Source organism: Rhopalosiphum padi, chromosome 4, assembly GCF_020882245.1.
Source record: "Rhopalosiphum padi isolate XX-2018 chromosome 4, ASM2088224v1, whole genome shotgun sequence".
Taxonomy (NCBI): Eukaryota; Metazoa; Arthropoda; class Insecta; order Hemiptera; family Aphididae; genus Rhopalosiphum; species Rhopalosiphum padi.
In genome coordinates this window covers 51,091,135-51,112,617 of record NC_083600.1, presented here as the reverse complement: position 1 = coordinate 51,112,617, position 21,483 = coordinate 51,091,135, and the positions used below count along the sequence as shown (strand labels likewise).

The 21,483-nt window shown below is 24.7% G+C and overlaps 1 protein-coding gene across 1 annotated transcript; it reads left to right on the top strand.

Moving 5' to 3' along the window:
- Positions 1 to 1,136: 1,136 nt before the first annotated feature.
- On the top strand, positions 1,137 to 9,821 carry LOC132930591 (phospholipase B1, membrane-associated-like). Its single transcript, XM_060996533.1, has 9 exons — positions 1,137 to 1,271; positions 1,449 to 1,568; positions 2,813 to 3,039; positions 3,127 to 3,340; positions 3,448 to 3,674; positions 3,740 to 3,899; positions 6,200 to 6,354; positions 7,517 to 7,673; positions 9,255 to 9,821. Exons 2-9 carry the CDS (start codon positions 1,547 to 1,549, stop codon positions 9,386 to 9,388), a joined length of 1,296 nt encoding a protein of 431 aa, XP_060852516.1. The 5' UTR covers positions 1,137 to 1,271; positions 1,449 to 1,546; the 3' UTR covers positions 9,389 to 9,821.
- The last annotated feature ends 11,662 nt before the right edge of the window (positions 9,822 to 21,483 follow it).

Genomic DNA, 21,483 nt, shown 5'->3' with positions numbered 1-21,483 from the left:
GCGCATACCTTCGACCTACGTATGCAGATGCACGTGCTGGTTTGCTTATCGAGTTAGACGCAAGTATATTAATATTGTAAACGTGTGCGTACTAAAAAATTCCATTTCGGGGGCCGCCACCATGCGACGAGTGCAATGACTTAATAAAAAAAAAAATAAAAAAAAAAAAACATTGGTAAAATACGTCGTCACAAAACGTGTAGTCGCTATAGTCTGAAACAATACTAGACCCGATGACAAAAATATTTTATAAGAGGAGAGAAAAATAATAATATACAGAATGGCTAGTGGTGATCTAATAACGTACAAGAGTTCAATTTAAAATAATATATTATTACGTGTTCTACATATCTATATGGACTCGTAAAAGCTTAATATAAAATAAATAAAAAAACCCCGAAAATTATATTTTTATTTTCATTATTTATACAATAATTTAAGATCGTTTAAATCGTTTTTAAAAGGTGTTAAAATATTTAATTTATATAATTTTCACCGGGAACCAATATTTGGATATCATAAATAGGTACCTACCCCGCAAAACAATCCAGGATCAATTCATAAATTTTGGAATTATATCGTTCCGATTTGTACCTACGGCCACGTCAAGGTTTAGGCCTCAACACTTGTTGGTCCAGAGACCGACTATATAGACGTAAACCGGTGGCATTTATATAACAATAATAATAATAATAATAATGAATTTAACATCGAAGCGTTATGACTGTTTATATGATACACCTGTCGTATCGATCATGTTTTAACGATATAATAAAGGTACAGTGGGACATTATTTTAATATTGTTACGTCACACACATATATATTTTTCGGACTTTTTTTCGAAAATTCGTTTTTACTAATTCGACGCGTCTCTTACCGACCGGCGATCAGTCGCGTTTAGCCCCGTGTACGCAAAACATAGCTACACGCGTCCAGATAGAAGTATATTATATATATATATATTATTATACATACATACGCATAATGCATAATGTTTATGTGTCGGTGTACACCGCCTGCCCGCCCGCCAGTTCCGGCAGCGCGGCGAGCAAAGGACGCGCGCACAGGTTGTGACCATCGGAAATAAAGATAAATACTCGTCGTCGTCGCTGAGGTCAGACACGAACGCTACCGCCACCGTGAACTTGCCACCGCCGCCGTGCCCGCGGGTATACTAATACTACGACGAATACGACGAAAGGGGCGGCGACGGAAACAGCAAAATTATAGTATAACATAATATAATACTACAATATTGTATGATTAGGAGGTATGTGCGTACGGTTTTGTTATTATTATTGGAAGAAACGTGGTCGGCGCTAGACGGAACACGCGCGAACGATAAATTATTATAATATAATGCATATTATATTATCACGTCGTTTTTGCACAGTATTCCTATATCAATGTATAATATATAAATAGTACATATTATATTATCGTGTAGATAGTCGGTGTGTAGCACGTCGATGTCGAAGATATTGTAGTTGTCGTCTGAAAATACGAGAATCACACGTGCGGACCAAAATTAACGAAATAGACGCGATGAGACGATTTTTTAAAAAAGGTGAGTACTGTTATTTATTTATTCGATGATTATTATTTTTACTTTTTCCTAAAACGTTTTATGAATTTTACACGATTTTAACGGTTCATTTTTTTGAAACTAATATTTTCGATCACTGTTTATTATAATGTAGCTATTATAGTAGTATAGTAGTAGTGGTTGAGAAGTTTCAAATCAACAGAGGTAATCCGCTTATTTAACGGTTATAAGCTAGTATAATAGGTTATAACACTAAATTATAATAGTATAATCATTGCGTGGTTAAGACATATTTTGTTATATATTCGAGTGCACTCGTACAAACTCGTACTGTATTATGATTTTTTTTTTAAATTAATTTTCAAATCAATACTCGATTTTGATATGACTATCTTAGTAAAAATTTTCTTTTATTATAAAAATTATAATGTCTTATAGTAATATGTTATTTCATAAATATATTCATTTATTCATTTTTTAATTTTTATTGGTAAATATTGTTGTATTATTGAAACTCGTTATATTTTAAACTAATTTAGAAGCTTATAATTAGTAATAATTGTATGAATATTAACAGTAATCAGGAACGAATGATTGTATAAAAAATGTAAAATATTATAAGACGAAGGGCAACAATTAAAAAAGTGGTTCTGTGGAAATATGTTTGTAAAATAATTTGAAATGTTGACAACTATTTTATATTACTTAAATTAAAAAAAAAAAAAATAATGTTTTAAATGAATATACATAGCTTAAAAGGAACCAAAATATTCATAAAATATATTTTATCGTGTCTAGAAAACATATTTGTTAAAAATTCCAAGGTTTTTACGTTTTTTAATTTCAACAATTAAATTTGAAATTCTTAAACCCTAATAAAAAAAATTATTCATATTTGTTTTTAATACTAGGCTCGATAGTTAATTATTTTTGAAAAAATTGATTTCGCTAATTTTGCATAGGAATTCAAATTTTTCGTATTTTTTATGTCTTAAAAAGTACTATTAAATATATAAAATTCTATTCAAAACTCCTCTTAGAATCTAAAAAAAAAAAAAATAATATATTATTTATCAAGAACCGTTTTGTTATCTAACAACAAATTATTATTATTTGAAAATTTTTGTGTATGACAATGTATTAACACATTATTAAAGCACACAAAAAAAATTATTAATGATTTTAATAATAAATGAAAAAACAATTATTGGATTATTCTATAAAAATAAAATTGAAGTGTTAAATTTTATATTCGTTATAATCAGATTTAATAGCAATTAGCATGTGCTTTTTGTGGTGCTGTACCGTCACAATAACTTGGAAACTAAACATTCAATCACCGAAATGGGTACATCAGATATCTAATGATAATTTGACGGGCATACCGAAATCTGTTATACGACTTCAAGATAAAATTTTATATCCTACAAGGCTTTTATTGCAAAACATGTTCAGCTCACAGCATCAAATAGACAAATCTCGGATGTTAAAGGTTTGTAAAAAGTTAATTTCAGTCTCCATACGAGCACATCGTTGATGATTTATTTAGGCATACCTCATTGTTTGTTTCGTTTTTCAGAAAACACAAGAGAAAGTACTGAAATCATCCAATTTTTTTTGTAATACCAATGGCACTAGATCTGAAACTCGACCAACTTCTGTACATGAACTAAGACCAGGTGACATAGATATAATCGGCAGTGTCGGAGATTCTTTGACAGTTGGGACGGGAAGCTTTTCGTATTTTTTACCACAGTTAGTCGTCGATCATCGTGGAACATCTTGGACAGCAGGTATGATTTTTAATAAAGTATCGAAACATAATATTTAGAATAGTTTAGTTAAATATTGATTCATTTTACAAAAATATTAATTAGTTTATTGTAATAATTATTATTAGGCGGAAAAGGTACATGGAGAGAATTTTTAACTTTACCAAATATCTTGAAAGTCTTTAATCCTAAATTGATTGGCTATGCGTATGGCGATGCACTGGCTGAACAGCGTTTTTCTCAATTTAACGTAGCTGAAGTCGGCGCCCTCAGTAGGGATTTACCATTCATGACAAGAGAACTGGTGAAAAGAATCAAAATGGATAAAAGGATTAATATAACTGAAGACTGGAAGGTAAGCAGGATTTTTTTTCATAATTGATTACCAAAAATTATAGTAACACCCATTTATTTCAACAGTTAGTATCAATGATGATGGGTTCTAATACATTTTGCTTAGAATTATGTTACGAAGATTATTCCGTGTATGCTGAAAAACATAGACAAGATATTCTAACGGCATTACTATACATAAAAGAAAATCTGCCACGGACTATAGTCAACTTAATTTTAAGTCCAAGTAAATGAAATTTAATATTAAAACAAAAAATAATTTTACTGAAACTAAACACATACAAAAAAATACGGAATCATCTATGGGTGGTGTTTCAAGAAAAATTATAATACATAATATGAACATTTTGTACATTTATTTTATACAAAATATATTACATTTAATAGAACTTTTAAAGTTGAACTTTATACACATAAAAATATCAAAAAAATATTGTCTTAAATTACCAATACGTATTTCCATTGTGATTATACAAAATATTAAAATGGGTAGATATTCTATTGAATTCATATTAGATAAATATTTGATGCACTAGACTACTAGATGATGACAAACTTTATAAAAGTAAAAACATTTCATAAAATGGACATCCAATAAAATATATAAAAAAAAGTCGTCCGAACAAAAAGGTATCACTGTACGGCTGTACAGTAGGTATCAAGCGGATCGTTATAATGGATATGTTAAATTTGAATTCAATGATATATTGTCATTGAATACGAATAACAATTCTGAGTGGAGATCAGATTAGTGAGATATCTATCACTAAGTATATTTAATATTTTTTGATATTACTAAATAAAGTAATTTTTTACCATCATGATTACGGTAGGTTGATTTAATTTTTTTTAAACATTGCATTTATCATTATTATTATTATTATTATTATTATATATCTATCCCGTAATATTATAATACTATTAATGACTTTTGAGACAATAATACCTTACTGTAAAACAGTTTGAATAAGTTCATGTAAAAATAGATAATAGCATAACATTAATCAAATCATCATAAAAATTTCATTGTACGAGTATATACTAAAATTCATAATATACGTAAGAGTTTTATTTCACTAAAAACAATATTTTTGAGTTAAAACAAAATAATTATTATCGTCAAAATATATCATTTTGATTAAATTTGAAGTGTTTTTAATAATTAATTGTAATTATAAATTTATTATTTTTATTTTTTGGTTTTAACTTGAACAACTCATGAGCAACCCTCTATTAATTTTTTTTTAATTTAAAATGTCTATAAACAGCTTAAAAAAAGTTAAAATATTTAGGTAAAAAATTATATTATAAATAGAAAATACTAATATAAACATTTGGTGAAAAATTCAAGTTTCACGAGTTATCGAATTATAACAAAACAAACTCTTGTTGACTCTCCAAACTAAGAAATATATCAAATTTTCTAACATAAACCATCCTCAAAATTTAAAATCGAAGCATATTTACTGCCTCAAAGATAATTCCGGACAAATTAAAAATGTTTAAATTCTATACAACATTTTTGGATACGTAGACAGGCAACCTCGAAAAATGTAAGAAATAAAATGTTGACTAATTTCTATAGAAAATTGTATTAGTATTTTTAATATAATATTCCATCTATTTTATAAAATGAAACTTCGAAGGAGGCTTATATCTAAATTTGGTGACTAAATGATTGAGATTTTAACTTTCTTGTTTCTACTATGGTCTGCACTCTAGTGGTGTAAAACAATTACTATTATAAAAATATATCGACCACACATACCTATACAATTCCAAACAAATAATAGCATTTAAAAATAAATATAAGCATTTAACATTATATTATTAAGTTATGACAGTTCAATTAAAATATTTTGTTTAAATCAAAAATCCATCATTTATCAGACATTAGCAAATTATTTTCACATTAGAATCCTTCTAACGATTAATATATTAATATTGACGTTTGGTATTCATTTTAAAAGTATTTTGACGAAAAATTCCTGGAAATAATTTTGATCAATTTAAAACATGGAACTATCAAAATTTCAATATCGTCCATTCGTAAAATTTTAATATCTATATGATTTCCGTTGATAAAATACAATTTTATTTTAATTATAATAATTATAATTTAATAGTCCTGAAGTAAATAGTGTTTTAAATATATTTATTACTTTATTAGCATACTTCTTGTTAAATGTTATTTTTACTAGTGAATTTCTAAGTATGTATATTAATATGTAATGATAATTAGTTATTATTTATAATAATAATTTTTATGAATTGGTACTTACTTACCTATGAACATTCAACTGTCATTAGTAATTATTTTATTATCGATGCCAAATACTATACCAAATTAAAGGAACAATAATATTGTAAAAAAAATATTTTTAATAAACTACCTATAGCAACTTATGTATTAAATATTGGGTAGATTGACTATATTCGTAACTCTAGTATAACTATATTCTTAAAAAAATATATAATGTAATATGAAACAAATAATTATCTAAATATTGTTAATATATTTTATAGATTTGGAAATTCTACTTAATTTCACAAATTTGCCAAGCATTTGTTTCTTCACTCACATCCTAGAGTGTCCATGTTTGTATTCCACACAGTACAAACATAAATTGTCAGATTATATAAAAGTAATGAAACAGTTTCAAGAAGTCGAGAAAAAAATAGTAAGAATATTTTAATATAGTAACGTGCATGAATCTTAAATGTGTTTTTTCATTTGAAGTCAGCTGACGGCCACATAACAATATCAATGTAATTTATGGTTTGAATATTTTAAAACTGAAGCGTCAGCTTATGCATTTTATAATCTAAATGTGTATATTAAATAATTGAAAAATATAAATATTTTCTTTTTTTTTATTATGGTTCATTTAAAAATATATAATTTATAAAATCACAATTAAAACTAAATCTTTATGTTTTGGCTAAACTGGTCTTTCGAGTCATTCATTATATAATTTCCTAAAGATATCGAGTCATTCTAACTCATGGATTACATTTTCAAGATTATATCAACCGTCAATGAAAGCAGTTTTCAGTGAATTCTGTGATAATACTTGTTGCTTCAAAATTAAATACCTACTAATGTATTATTATATTATTTAAATTAAAAAAATATTTATATTATTTCTAAATGTCATTCTAATCATTCTATATTATGAAAAAGTTTATTTCACTTTACATATTTATATACAGCAGTATAGTACCTATAAATCTATATATTACGTTTTTTTTGTATTAAAATTAATTATCTACCATTATAGCCCTGATAATCACATAGATTATGTCAATCACCTAAAAATTTCCCATTTCATGAGTTCTGTAATCTCACGCCTAAGGGCTCCACTCCTTAGGTACCTAAGTGACACAGTATTGTACATAAACACACCCAGAAAAAGTATTAAAGATGATATTTTACTGACTAATTATTGAAAAATAATTATTATATTTATAAATTGAATAAAACGTTTTAATTATACCTACATTATAATATAGGTATTATTTAATGTTACAGTTTTTATTTTTTAGCATGTGGTATTAACCTTTCAGATACTAGGATATCGTATCCGGTAACGAAAGAGTGCTTACTCGTAGTAATTATGAATTTAAAAGATGTATTTTCGTACAAAAAATATCAATGAAAAATCTTTATCTTATTTAAAAGTCATTTATTCAAAAAAAAAAAATGAAAATTCTAGTAAAAATGTGTTTTTAGTAATATTTTCACGTATAATTTTAAGACATTCCTAAATACAAACTTTTCTAATTATGTTCTTTTACTGTCATATATATATAAATTAATTACATAAAAATACTTATTTTTAGGTGGAAAATGAAGAACTAAGGAATAAAGATGATTTTACAGTTGTTCTCCAACCGTTTACGGAACATTTGGTTTTCCCATTAAATCGGCTTAATACTACAGATATAACGTATCTGTCCAGCGATTGTTTTCATTTTAGTCAGAAAGGTTATGCCCGAGGTGAGAATAATTTAAAGATTTTAATTTAATACTCATAACTTAATGCTTGGTATTGATTAAAAAATGAAAATTCATAGTTTGTAGTAAGAAAATTGTAGCTAATTTGTATTTTGGTGATTAAACAATTCCTAGTACTTTTCAAAATAATCGGTAAAAACAAACAACTATAAATAAGGAAATATATATGCTACACCAGTTTTCAATATAATTATTATTTATATAAAATTTATTTTTTATAGACATTTGAAATATTCGACATTTAAATTGTTTATAAGTTTAAGTCATATAAATATATAATAGTCCCTATAAATCATAATAAAAAATTGTTTTTATGTAAAAATAGATAAATAGAAATTAGCAATTTAATTAAAAATTCGAAAATAGTCACAATTTTTTTTAAAAGTACGAAGTTTATATATGTTCAAAAAATCAAGTATATGTCCAAATCATTTTTCGATTATTGTTGAAGAGTTTGAAAATAATCTTTCCTTTCTAGAAAATGATTTTATACAACCTTACTTTCTGAAACGCTAAACATTATATATATATATATATATATATATATATATATATTTAAAAACTCATACAATTTTAATTTTAATACGTAAACATTGACAATTTAGTATAATATTTCCCACAAGTTATTCTTATAGCAATTAAAAATGTTTATGCAAACATAAGCATAATTATTTTTGTAAAAGTTTGTAATTAAAATGTAGACGAAATTGGATATTAAATTAAGCAAATTAGTTTCCCTAAATATTATTTCCTATAAGAAAATTTTGAAAATATTAAACTAATTTTTAGTGAATTATACTACACAATCAATAATTAATATAATTCTACAATTCATCAGTGCTAACTAATAAATTATATGCAATGTTGTTAGTAAATAGTTAATTCAACAGATATATACTGATTAAAGAGAATTCTGAGAATTACTTATCATAAAACTTTCTATACAAATAGATGCTTATCGACATGTCTAATATTTTTAGAATATTTTTTTTATAAACAAAGATTTCTTACTTGAAGTTTTAATTTAACATGTGCATCACAGTAACTAATTCAATGGCAAGGTAAACTTATAATCTACTATAGAACAGTGCAAGTTTCTCGGTGCTTTTTACCTAAATACAGTAAATATTATACTACCACAAATTTGCATTTGTATATATATAATGTGTATAATATTTTAGTAAATCATACTATTATATTAATTAAATATTTTATTTTATAGTACAATTCGTTATTATTTCTGTCATTACATTATAATATCGTATATTATATAATAATTATTATTGTTTAAATAGTGGTATTATTGAAATTATGTTGATACGTGTTACATAAAACTAATGGTGTCCTTCTAATAAAATAAATTATATATATTTAAAACATTTAAGTTCTCTTTTAATCACCATAACAATTCAAAATTTGAGATGTTTTGGTTATAATTTACGATTATAAATCCTTAAATAAAAAAAATATATTTGTTTTATTGTAAAATTTACATTAAATCGTGGTATGAAAATGCTAAGATGAAACAATGATGAATTATATTTTAACATTTTTGTATTTCAGCTGCAAACGCATTATGGAACAATATGATGGAACCAGTTGGCCTTAAATCAACAGACTGGTCTAAAGAATTTGATCGATTTATGTGTCCAACAAATGAGTCTCCATATATTAAAACATGGAAAAATAGCATATAATGATTGGTTCGTAGTTAAGTACGTTATTACTTAACGAAATTTAAATATCTTTGAAATGTTTTACAGAGATTTTGTATAATATTCTCACCTATATGTATTATGTACATAAATGTATAAAATAGTGCTAATACGTTTTAGTATTTGTCTATATTTCCAAATTTTGTTATTTATTATTTTTATTAGTTTTCATCAATAAGACAATGTCATTTCATAGTTATGTAAATAGTTTATCGATATAAACAGTTACCATTATATCAATTCAATTAAATTGTTTTTTATATATGTTTATTTTAATGCATAACCTATTTAATATACATATGTAATTAAAATTCTTATTATATTTTAAATTTAAGAACCTATAATATTTATATTTTTATTTTCTAAAATATTGTACAGTTATTAAATATCTGACAAATTTTACGGAGACCTCTGACATTTTTTATCGTTTAAATTATATTATTCAGTACCTAAAACTACGAGTATAATAATAAACAAAGGTTAACCTAGGTACTAGTACCCTTAACAAGTATATAAGACTTTACGACTTACGTAGAATAAAATAATGATACGACTTTACGACTAGGTATATTAATAAATTTGATTTGTCACTCAATCTTTTTAATTATTCAGACAGTATAAAAATTGAAAGTAACCACTATATATATCAGGGGTGGCCAACCATTCGATCGCGAGATGAATTTGAGTCGATCGCGACTCCCTTTCGTATTTTCTTGAATTTTGAATTTTTTCTGTAAATTTGTATATCTTTATATCAACGAATATAAAATTTTTACTTAGAAAATGCAATAAATATGAAAAATGAGATTATACACAGATATCGAATAAAAGAAGTGTAACACGCATGTACATATATAATATACATATTTTTTTTTTATTGACAACTTTTTTTTTTTGGTCGATCGCGACTACCTAGAAAATCTCGGATGTCGATCGCAAGTCTATTAAAGCTGGCCACCCCTGATATATATCAATACTTTCTGTGGTTATTATAAATATGCATATGCCAATGCAATGGTTAACTTCGTGTTAGTTTATTAAAAGTAAATAGATGTTGGTAAATTAATATAGGTGTATTATTTAAATTCATGATAGTTTTAATTATTTTTCGTAAGGTTTTTTTATTTGTTGAGTTTTTAGGTCTCAATGTTTGTTTTTTTTTTATCATATCAATTACCTATCACAGCTTATCAATTATTAAAATAATACTATAAGTAAAGTTTAGTCATTCCAATTAAATTAAGCTAAGGTTATTTACAAACGATTTTAGTATAAAAAAAAAAAAAATTATTAAAAAAAAAAACTATATTTTTAAAGAAAACATTAATTGAACCGACGTAATAATGTGTTTCTTGAAAAAGTAAAATGAAATTACAACATAATTTTATGGAATCTGAAGCATAATAGTGTTTGACTAATTTTAGTGTCTAATAACTTATGCTTTAATGTCTCTATATTTAATCATAAATATATTATGAACTATTAAATATTCAAACTTTATAATTAGTTTTTACAAGAAAAATTGTAATATAATATTATATCTTATATGTATAAAAATATTATAAAAATAAGAGTATATTAATACTACTTATCAAACGCGAACACAGGAAAAAATTTCGTTGGGGGGGGGGGGGTTAAAAAAATGTTCATAAATATCATACTATTAAATTGTAGATCAGGTAATTTATTTTTGTTTTGTGATTAAACGCCCCCTGCGTTCGCGTCTGATACTTATATATAATTATATATTGAAAATATGAAAACTTAAGACTTGAAATAAACGTAATATAATAATTTATAAACTGATACAATTACTTGCAGCTATTGCTGTGTACAAATTTGTATTTAACTATTAACTATGTACCATTAACACTACAAATAAAAGTGGTAAAATACATAGAATTTTAAGAAAAGTTGTATGCTCATTGTGAAATAATTCATATAAATTTATTTTGCAGCAATTTATCGTGATAACGGAAAAATGTATTAACTGTAATAAAATAGTCTACGTTTTTAAAAACCATTCTAGTTTAAATTGATTCTAAGTCTTTTCCCTAAAATAAATCTTTCAATACATTATGCAATCACTTAATTATTAAACTTGAACTCAATTACTAAAAAGTGAAATTGCAATAGGTAGGAACAATAAATAAATAAATAGTAAAATTGAAATATATATATGCACTATTGCACTAAACATTTCTAAAAATTTATTTTAATTTATATTTAATTAATAAATAGGAAACTAAATAAGGTTTAAATATTTTTAATATTTTACAATTACATCATTAATTAGTCAGTCAGACGTAATTTTATACCTGACTACATGTATCAAAATGGTTGAATTGAATAAACCATATATTAATGAGTAGATAAATATTCAAAAGTTAAGATCACTATCCGGTCCGTAAAAGTATTCTAACCGGCCCGTAACTATTTATAATAAAAATTATAAATTTTTTTAGGTATAAATAAAAATGAAAATGTTATTTCAAATTTTTAATAAGCTTTTAAAATTAAAAAATATCTTACAATTTTTTAATTATCAATTATCATTGAACAAAGATAATATTATAATATTATCTATTGTATATTTTATCAAGATGAACAAAATAAAAGCGTGAAGTATACATGGCCCGCAGTATAAATATAAATTTGGAATGTGGCCCGTAAGTTGAAAAAGGTTGGGCACGCCTGGCATAGGCTATAGAAGAGTATTCAAATACAATACCTTATATTTACATATACATAAATAATATAAATTATAATTCGATGGAATAATGGCGAATAATTTAGATTTAGAATAACTCTATTACAAGTCCCAATATAGCATTTGGATAATACCTATTATATTATTGGCTAAACTATTCACACGTTAAAATAAGATAAATAAGTAAACACATAAGAACCGACAAATAATTATATTAATAGCAGAAGGTTATACATAATATATTTATTTTCTTAGGTACTGTGCATTAATAATTAAAGTTATGTAATTTTTTGTAAAAATAGGTATCGATTTTGATAAAAATTTTAAAATTGATCCTGAATATACATAAAAAAATATATAATCATTATACTAGTTAGTAGTCGGTAATAATTTGTTACGTGCATAATACATTAATTAGCATCTAAACGAATCTGAATAAGTTACATATTTCGTAAAATATAAGTACTAATATAAGTACTATTACTTACAGAATTTATACCAATACATTATTTATATTTGTACTCTAACATACTCTAATAATGATGGACAACAAATCAATTAATTAATGAAAATCTAAGATTGTTATATTCATATTTAATCTTTAGTTTTTTATGAGTATTGTAAATTGTATTATATTTTAAATTCTAAAAATACATATTTCCCATTTATTTTTTTGCAAAATCAATTTTTAACGAAATCGACTTTGTATTTTTGGTGCAAATCAAAAACAAATAACCTGTATATATACTTTACAATTATTAAAATATTTCGGCTTTTTTTTCAAATTTAACACATATATTATTAGAGTGATTTACTCAATGACGAAATACACTCGACATCTATTACCATAGCAGTTACTTTTCTATATTTATTCATATTTCTATAAAACTATTTTTTTTTTTATATTGTGTATTTTTTTGTATTTTAAAATGCATTTATGTATCTTAAAAAACTGAATTTTACGTATAATAATATGAGCACTCGGAGACTTGAAAATCTTTCGTAATAACCGTAATGCGCAAAACGTTAAAATTTAAAATTTAAAACTATTTAAATTGATTAAATTAATATAATCTAACAAATTTCAAAAATATAATTTAAAAAATTATTAGAAACTTGTAAAAAATTAAAATAAATCTCTAATTATAAAATAAAACTTGAAATAAAAATCTTTTATAAATAAATGTAAACCAATTTATACTTAAAATTATGTTGAGTAATTTGATACCTTTGAAATTAGTACTGTTTTTTTTTTTTTATCACAGAAAATATTAATTAGTTCTTATCTACATGTTTTTGTATTTTTCTTCGACCTTCTATCAGCAAATGCGGCCATTTACGGTGTACGTGTTTTACAGAGATCTACGTGAACTCTTTAGTGTGTTGATCACCTTGATTATCGCAGGATATGGTTTCCCTGGTCGTACTGTAGGTTTATTACGTAGTTTATTTGCTTTATTAATTTATGACTGTTGACAATAGTATGTTGTAAAATGTACATCGTTTTTTCACGAAATTGTAATTGTTTGAGTGTCACTTTTTTGATCATAATCACTAATCAGTGTCGTAAGGAAAAAACTACACGTTTTTTAACTAATAAAAATGTTTTTTAAGACAATGAAAATGTCTGTAAGCGAGATGAATTATTGCATCTGTAAGGACAGAAGATAAAAAGAAGAATTTTACATTACAAATTTAAAGGATGTCGAGCAACTCCAAGCTTAAGATTTGAATCTTAATTCTTGAAATACGTTGATTTTTTTATAATTATTATTGTATATTGAATTTGTTTCCTGTTTTAATTAGAAAATATAAATAGTATTTTTAAATGTTTATGTTAGACATTTAAGTACATCCATTTAGAGTCAGAAACAAATAAATTCTTCCCTGACACACAACCGCAGCACATTTACACCACCGGCAAGTGGAAACATCAACATATTTGGAGATAAACAAAACTACGACCACTAGCTCAAACAAAAGCTTCTTCGCTAAACCTCAAAAATACGGGTACAATAAAGCCAATAGAACCAGAAAACGACGAAGGTGCCGATGCCCTAGCTGCTGAAAACAATAATTCATGACCTGTATCAGGAGTAAGAGTAACCTATATGAAGCTTGGCGGCAAACATTCCTTTCCACTTCTAAGTGAATAATAAAATTGTGACTGGAGAGTCCTCAAAGGATTCGCTTGATTCCAACTGAATATAGTGTACACTGCGTACTACAGCCTCCAGAGAAGAGTGGAGTTGACACAACTGTTTGGACGAGTACATAAAAACTATCATAATCAGTGAAAAATTCAAATTATAGAGATTATTAAATGTCCAACTCTATATTTTAATATAATCAAAAGCAATAAGGTCTACATAATTATATTATTACAGTATAATTGCGAGTGTATTATGATAAGTGTACAATATTGTTCATAAAGATATAATATTATAATAGTGCATGTCGCATGACTCCTACAGTCCTACACCCAGTAAATATACTGACATAGTTTTATAAGTATATGGTTTTATGATTACGGCTACTACATCTTTGATATTTTCAATAACCACGTAATCGAGTGGACTGCAGTAGTGATCTAACTATATTTTATTTGGTCAACTAAACAATTAAAAACCCAGATCCATAAGCATTCATTAGTGTAGATAGGGCTTAGCAAGATTCAACTCTATTAAACTCCTCATGCACTTCCTTAAAAAAATGAATATTTATGCTGCAATATAAATTACTTTATTCTTAGTCCAAGTTTTTAATTTGGCTTGTATCCTTTGGCCCTTATAAGAATAATTTATTAAGTCTATAAAACTGTAAAATCATTTAGGCAGGTATACACTGTACAAAACTAACATAATATACAAATAAGCTGTAGATATTCTGTACATTTTATTTTACTTACAATTTTAAAATTATTTTTTATTTTTCGATTATAATTATTTAAAAACAAAAACTTAGTGGTACCTACTCCGGACTCCCAAAAAATAATGGTGTATCTAACAAAAAATTCAATAAAATACAGTACTCATCAGTATGGACTTCTACATCTAATCCAAAAATACAATATTATTGTGTTTTTATACCATCATTACGTATTATTTAGTTTTGAAGAACCCTGGAGAAGTTCATGGTGAAGTTGGGGTAACTCAATGTTTACCGGTTCATAATTGGTATGAATATCCATTCAACTACAGTTGTTTTATACTTTCGTCAATTAGTTTTAGGTATAAATTGTATTATTATTACAGTGTATCGTTTTAATTTATAAATAACCTTCTGCATACCAACTTATGACGTTACTACATAATATATTATATATATTATATTTACAATCGTTTTTGGTCTGGAAAATTGAATACAATCATTAATTCACAAGGCAGCGTTATGTTGTTTTATCAAAATGGCCAATATAAATCGTAGTTTGACATTGCTTTCTTAATTTTTCACTTCCGACAATAATCCATATTACTCATCATTATAACTAATACAAGTACAATTTAACTATATCATTGATCAATGCATTAAAATATAAAATGTGCCATTCCAAGAGCACATCTATGTGGAATTTTTTTTTTTATATAATGTATATAATACATCTACAACATTAATAGTTTACAGTAAAATATTTGTGTTTATCAATTAATTCACTAATTCACAACTACAGTGAATCTACGAAGAAAAAATTACACTCAAAATCAATTTATTTATAAGCTATTTAGCTATGTGATGTATAATGTTACAGTCTAAGAATTTAACTACATTATTTAGACATTATTTAGAATGACTAAACGCAGTGAAAAATGATAATGAAAAAGATATAAAACAGTTTTTGTTTTCAATTAATAATTCAAAATAATTTATTTATATGCTATTAATATTAAAAAAATTGATATATATATTTAAATTTTAATTCAACTATCATTATTTATAGTATTTAATGAAATAATAAATAGATAAAAACTTTTACCTTTTTATATATACATTTTCTTTTTTTTGCTCTTTACGCTATCATGATATTTAGAATATATAATATATTTTTTGCATAACTTTTTGTAGCTCTAAATTTTCATTCATATAGTGTATATTGTTGTTTACAGTTACACCCGTAATATCCTTGACCTTCAAAATTTAAAAGATGTTCAGCAACTTCTCATGATATCAGTTTTTTTTGGTTCTGCTTAAATTTAGACAAACAACTTTATATATTTAAAAATGGTTTCTAATAGTAAGGAGTTGAAGTTCACCTTCAATATCACCGAATTAATGATAATTATTTTTTTACAGAAAAATCAAGTTTTAGTTTTATACAATTAATACATAAAAATAAAACTCATTGTTAAAATTAACCGACATTGATTCCTAAAATGGACCGAGGATCACTCCTGATAACGATACTTCGTTTCTGAAGAAGTTATCATAAATTAATAATTTTTTTTTTCACAATCTTTAATTTTTTTTTTAAATAATTCACATAGATTATCGTTAAACATAATTAATAATAAATAATAATAATATAAATAATATAATATTAATAATATTAATAATTGTGATAATTTTATATTTTGCGTTCAGTTACATTCGGTTTCTACCTCTGTGGCTAAATGCGAATTTGTATCATGAATTTATTTTTGTATGTAAGTTATAATTTATATTTAATAATATTATTTACTTCAGTTACTGGTACAAATAATTTTTCAAAATTACTAACAGTCATTATAATAACATTATATCGCTTCAATAATTTGTAGTAATTTAGTTTTAACTTCGCTCCACTTTTTAACTGTAAGACATAGGTAATGCAATATTTTGTTATATTTAAACATACTTGCTCTACTTGATTTTTTTCACTCAAAAAATTATTAAAATCACATATTTTAAATAATTATATATTCTTATTATTATAAAAAAATAGTTATTATTTTAACAAAATTAAAAATAACTAAATGTATTAACATCATACAGCTAATCCGACGAATCCTGTAATATTAACTAATCTGAAATTCTTTATTATATACTCAGGCAAAGGCCTAATCAAACGCTGTACCGACATTTCGATACTGCCATTACTTGAGTATCGACGTTAGTAAATGTAATCCATAATCGTTATCGTTTTACATCCAGGCACGTATTTAAAAAAAAGTTACTTATTTAGACGTGGACCTCTGTAAAAAATACTAAAAACGTACATTGTCCACAAACAATTGAACGCTGTATACAATGCCCGACTATTTAATTACATTGTCCGGGCAATGTAATAACCAAAATAAAAAAATAGATTCAGTTTTATCCGAATATGATAATTGATGGACATTTTAAACATAGCCTGAATTATTTACTTTTACCGTAATATATATGAGTGTAGTATTTTTATTTATAATAATTTATTGAAAATAGAAATTTAATGGAATTTTTAATCCATTATAAATAATACAAGCTAGGTAATTTATAAGTTAACTTATAGTACTCTATTGTTTTTAATTTTGAGATACACTTTTATATTGTTTTGTAAAACTTTAATTTAATATTGAATATATTATAAGAACTGTGGGTTTATATAAGATAGGTATTTTAAAATTTGTGAAATCTATCCTAATTTCTAAAAGTTTTTCACTAAATATTACTTATTAACATAACATTTTTAAATTGTATTTATCAATAAAATATATATTGAACTTATTATTCTTAGAACATAATTTAATTTCATGAACATTTAATAATGCATGATCTGCTCAACGATTCACAATAAAAAAGGGAGGTTCTCAAATAAAAAAAAAAGTTTGAACTAGTGTATTATACCGTCACACTATTTAAATATTCCATTAGCAAGTTATATACATTTATAAATATGATTTTAATAAGTATATAATATACTTAAGACATTTCAAAAATTGGATTACGAATAAATGCATAATTAAATGATACAATAGGATTGATCACGCTTCGTGAAACATTGTAATAAATAAATCGTTCCGCCGCAGGAAGCGAACTAATCCCTCCCCTCCAAGTTTTTGTGGACAGCATTGAGAGAGGTGTAATGGTGATGTATATACATATATGTAATGTACTTTAATATACTAATATGTATAGTAATATTATGGTTATACTCGTATGTTTTATTTACTGGTATAATATTATGATACACTTAAGAAGCAAAACCCATGCATCGACAAAAAATAAACATTCATAATATTATGATGAATATTGTATTACATCATCGATATAAATCAATGGCTGGTTTTTAAACCCGACTCACTACGGGACAACAATTAAATACAATAATTTGTCGTATAACGAGAATGATCAGTTCGCATAAAATACTAAGAATCACATTATAATTAGGTACATTATTTAGAATGTCCAAGATCGCATTATAATTATTATGCAGAGATTAAATACGATGAAATGCATATTATTACATACATACACAATAAATAATAATATTGTCTTTCGTCTACGTAATAGATAAGGCCATTGTTCGTTTATATTGATGCATATGAAATACAAATATTTAATTACAGAATATTTTTACTTAATATAAAATTAGGTATAATATCTAAAATCAGAGACATAAAGAAGCCTCTTTATATTATTGACTAATTAGTTACCGTGACACTTCGTTTAAATCAATGAAATTAGATAGGTACATTATGACCTATATGCATATACGTGTTGGAAAGTATTATATAAATAAAACATAACGATATAAAATATAATATGTTTGGAACAATCATAACCTTGATATTTCGTAGCTATTGGTGGATAACGAAGTATTTCCCATCAAGTTATAGATTAGTCATCATATTACATTTAAATAAAAAAAAAATTAATTTTTAAAAAGCATATATTATAAACAAACTAATTTAATTTATTTTTCATCGAAAATAAATATTATATATTTTAATAATAATAATAAAAATTATACTCAAACAAATATAATAAGTTACGAATAATAATATTATACTTATTAATTATACTTGTCATTAAAAAAACTAGCTACAAGTGTTATACAAATGGAATACAATTATTATGTATTTTGTTTTAAATAAGTACTGTTATATAAACATAAGAAAATAATAAATTATTTATTAAATATAATATAGATATATTAATTTTTTATTACCAACATAATTTATGAAAAATAAATGCATACATTTTGTGTTGATTAAAAATCAATGATACTTAAACCAATATATTTGTTTGCATATGTTAAATCGTTATTTAGTATACTGCAAACACAACTTGGGTACTCAAAAAGAAGTAATTTTAAAAAATATCTGGTCATCCTTGACCACAATTCACTCGATTTGAAAAATAATTTTTCTATTATCATAATCATATAGGTATTTACTTTATAGTTATTACAATATTCTCAAGGCTGTCATAAAAAAATAACTGCAAACGTGAAATATATTTGTATGTACTTCCTATTTGCTATGTAATAGGTACATCACTTAATTACCATTGTTAATATTATAGTACTAAATACATACAGTACTAAATGTCTAAATGTGTTTTATAATTTACAGTTGTTGCATAGATATACCTAAATATTTTCAACTATATACTATGAAGTATATATTACAGCAGTAATTTAAACTCTTATTCAAAATTAAGTGTTTAATGAAGTGAAATATATTAAACCGATATGCAAGGGTACATAGCGTTCTTTCAGAGGTAAACAACTGTACTGTCCACATTTTAAAAATGTACATTGTACAGTGTTAGAGTTAGCTTAAAAACAAATAATGTAACCTCAAATATTTTTCCTAGTACTATTATTAGTACTAGTATTATTTCACCAATTAAAGATTCTTTCATTCAAACGCAATTAAAAAAAATGTATTGTGGATACTGGAATTACGCTTTGTATAATGTATGAAAATTTTAAACAATGCTATACTAACCCGTTATTTACACAATATGTATTAAATTATTTAGGTACTCTTGTACCTTACGATTTTAGTATTTAAAACTATTTTTGTCAAATACAAAATTTCATCTTAATGATAAAATATTTAATCGAAATGATGATATAATTTAATAATATAATTTTTTAATTTTCTTAGTATATTATATATTTGTAAATACCTTTATAAAATATTTCCTCAAATCTAAGAGAAAACTAACTTATGGTGATAAAAATTTTATAGAGACCTCAAATAGTATAGCTTCAATGTATTGTTATTAGTGAATAATTTGTTCTCAAAATAGTCTAAATTCAAATGAGTAACGTCTGTTTTAAAAAGTTTGAAGGTACTAGTCAACGATAGAGGAAAAAGTGTTATATGTTGTAGACCAGCCAAAATTTTTTAATTTTTATACAATGTACACATTTTACACACAATATAATATAATATTATATTATATATATTTTGTTTAATCTGAAATCATTATCGTAATAAAAATTTTATCGTTATCGTAAATTATTTTATTTTCAAACATTGTATTATACAACAATTACAATTGATCAAAATTATACTAATAAAATACAATACACCTACACAAATATATGTGAGTCAGATATTAATTATCGATCAATTATCAGCTACTACTTACATAATGTGTCACGTACAATATGTCATATCTTATTATAAAGTATGATTTATGACAAGCATTGAATGTACGCTTGAATGGTAATGAAAATATATGAGATATAAAAGGAGTAAGTATAGATACCGATTTTTGAGGCAGTGTAGTCACTGTGATATCTAATTGCGTTGAATGAACTAGGACTGTCATTTTCTTAGGTAGATATGTTATAATGTCTCATAAAATTGGAACGGTGGAAACTAATATTAATATACTTCACCAACAAAGTATAAATAATCGTGAAATAAATACGCGGATATTGTTTACAGTAATAATAATAAAATGAAAAATCGAATATAATAATATTATTTTATTCCATTCTATCTTCTGTATTACATCATACGATTTATTTAAAACATTTAATAAATAATAGAGTAAGTTTTCAAGTTCTCCGGCAGCAGAAACCAATAATCCTCAAATAAGTACAAGCCATTAACAAAAACAACAACTACACCAAGTATCATTATTATTGCCACATCGTGGCAAGGTGCACGTATATTTATGGTTTTGTTTGGTTTTCTTATAGCAAATGCGTTTTCACATTATAATTTGAAGGTAGAACAAGATTGAGAATGGTCCTTATTGGCTGTATCTATTTTAATAACACGATTGAGAACGTTTTTACCTGTTAAATTTTATGCAATGTTGCCGCATTGGCTAAAAATACAAAATAGTAGGTACATCTGATATTAAATTTTAATATGATATGTTATTAATATCTAATATGGAATTTTTTGTCATTTAAAAGTATACAAATATGATAAGTATTTGT

What these genes read in the sequence shown, in the direction of transcription:
- LOC132930591 (XM_060996533.1), top strand. Translation starts at nt 1,547, where the DNA reads ATGAGACGATTTTTTAAAAAAG. An exon ending in GAGACGATTTTTTAAAAAAG is followed by an intron (nt 1,569 to 2,812) that starts GTGAGTACTGTT and finishes CGTTATAATCAG; the next exon opens with ATTTAATAGCAATTAGCATG. An exon ending in ACAAATCTCGGATGTTAAAG is followed by an intron (nt 3,040 to 3,126) that starts GTTTGTAAAAAG and finishes TTCGTTTTTCAG; the next exon opens with AAAACACAAGAGAAAGTACT.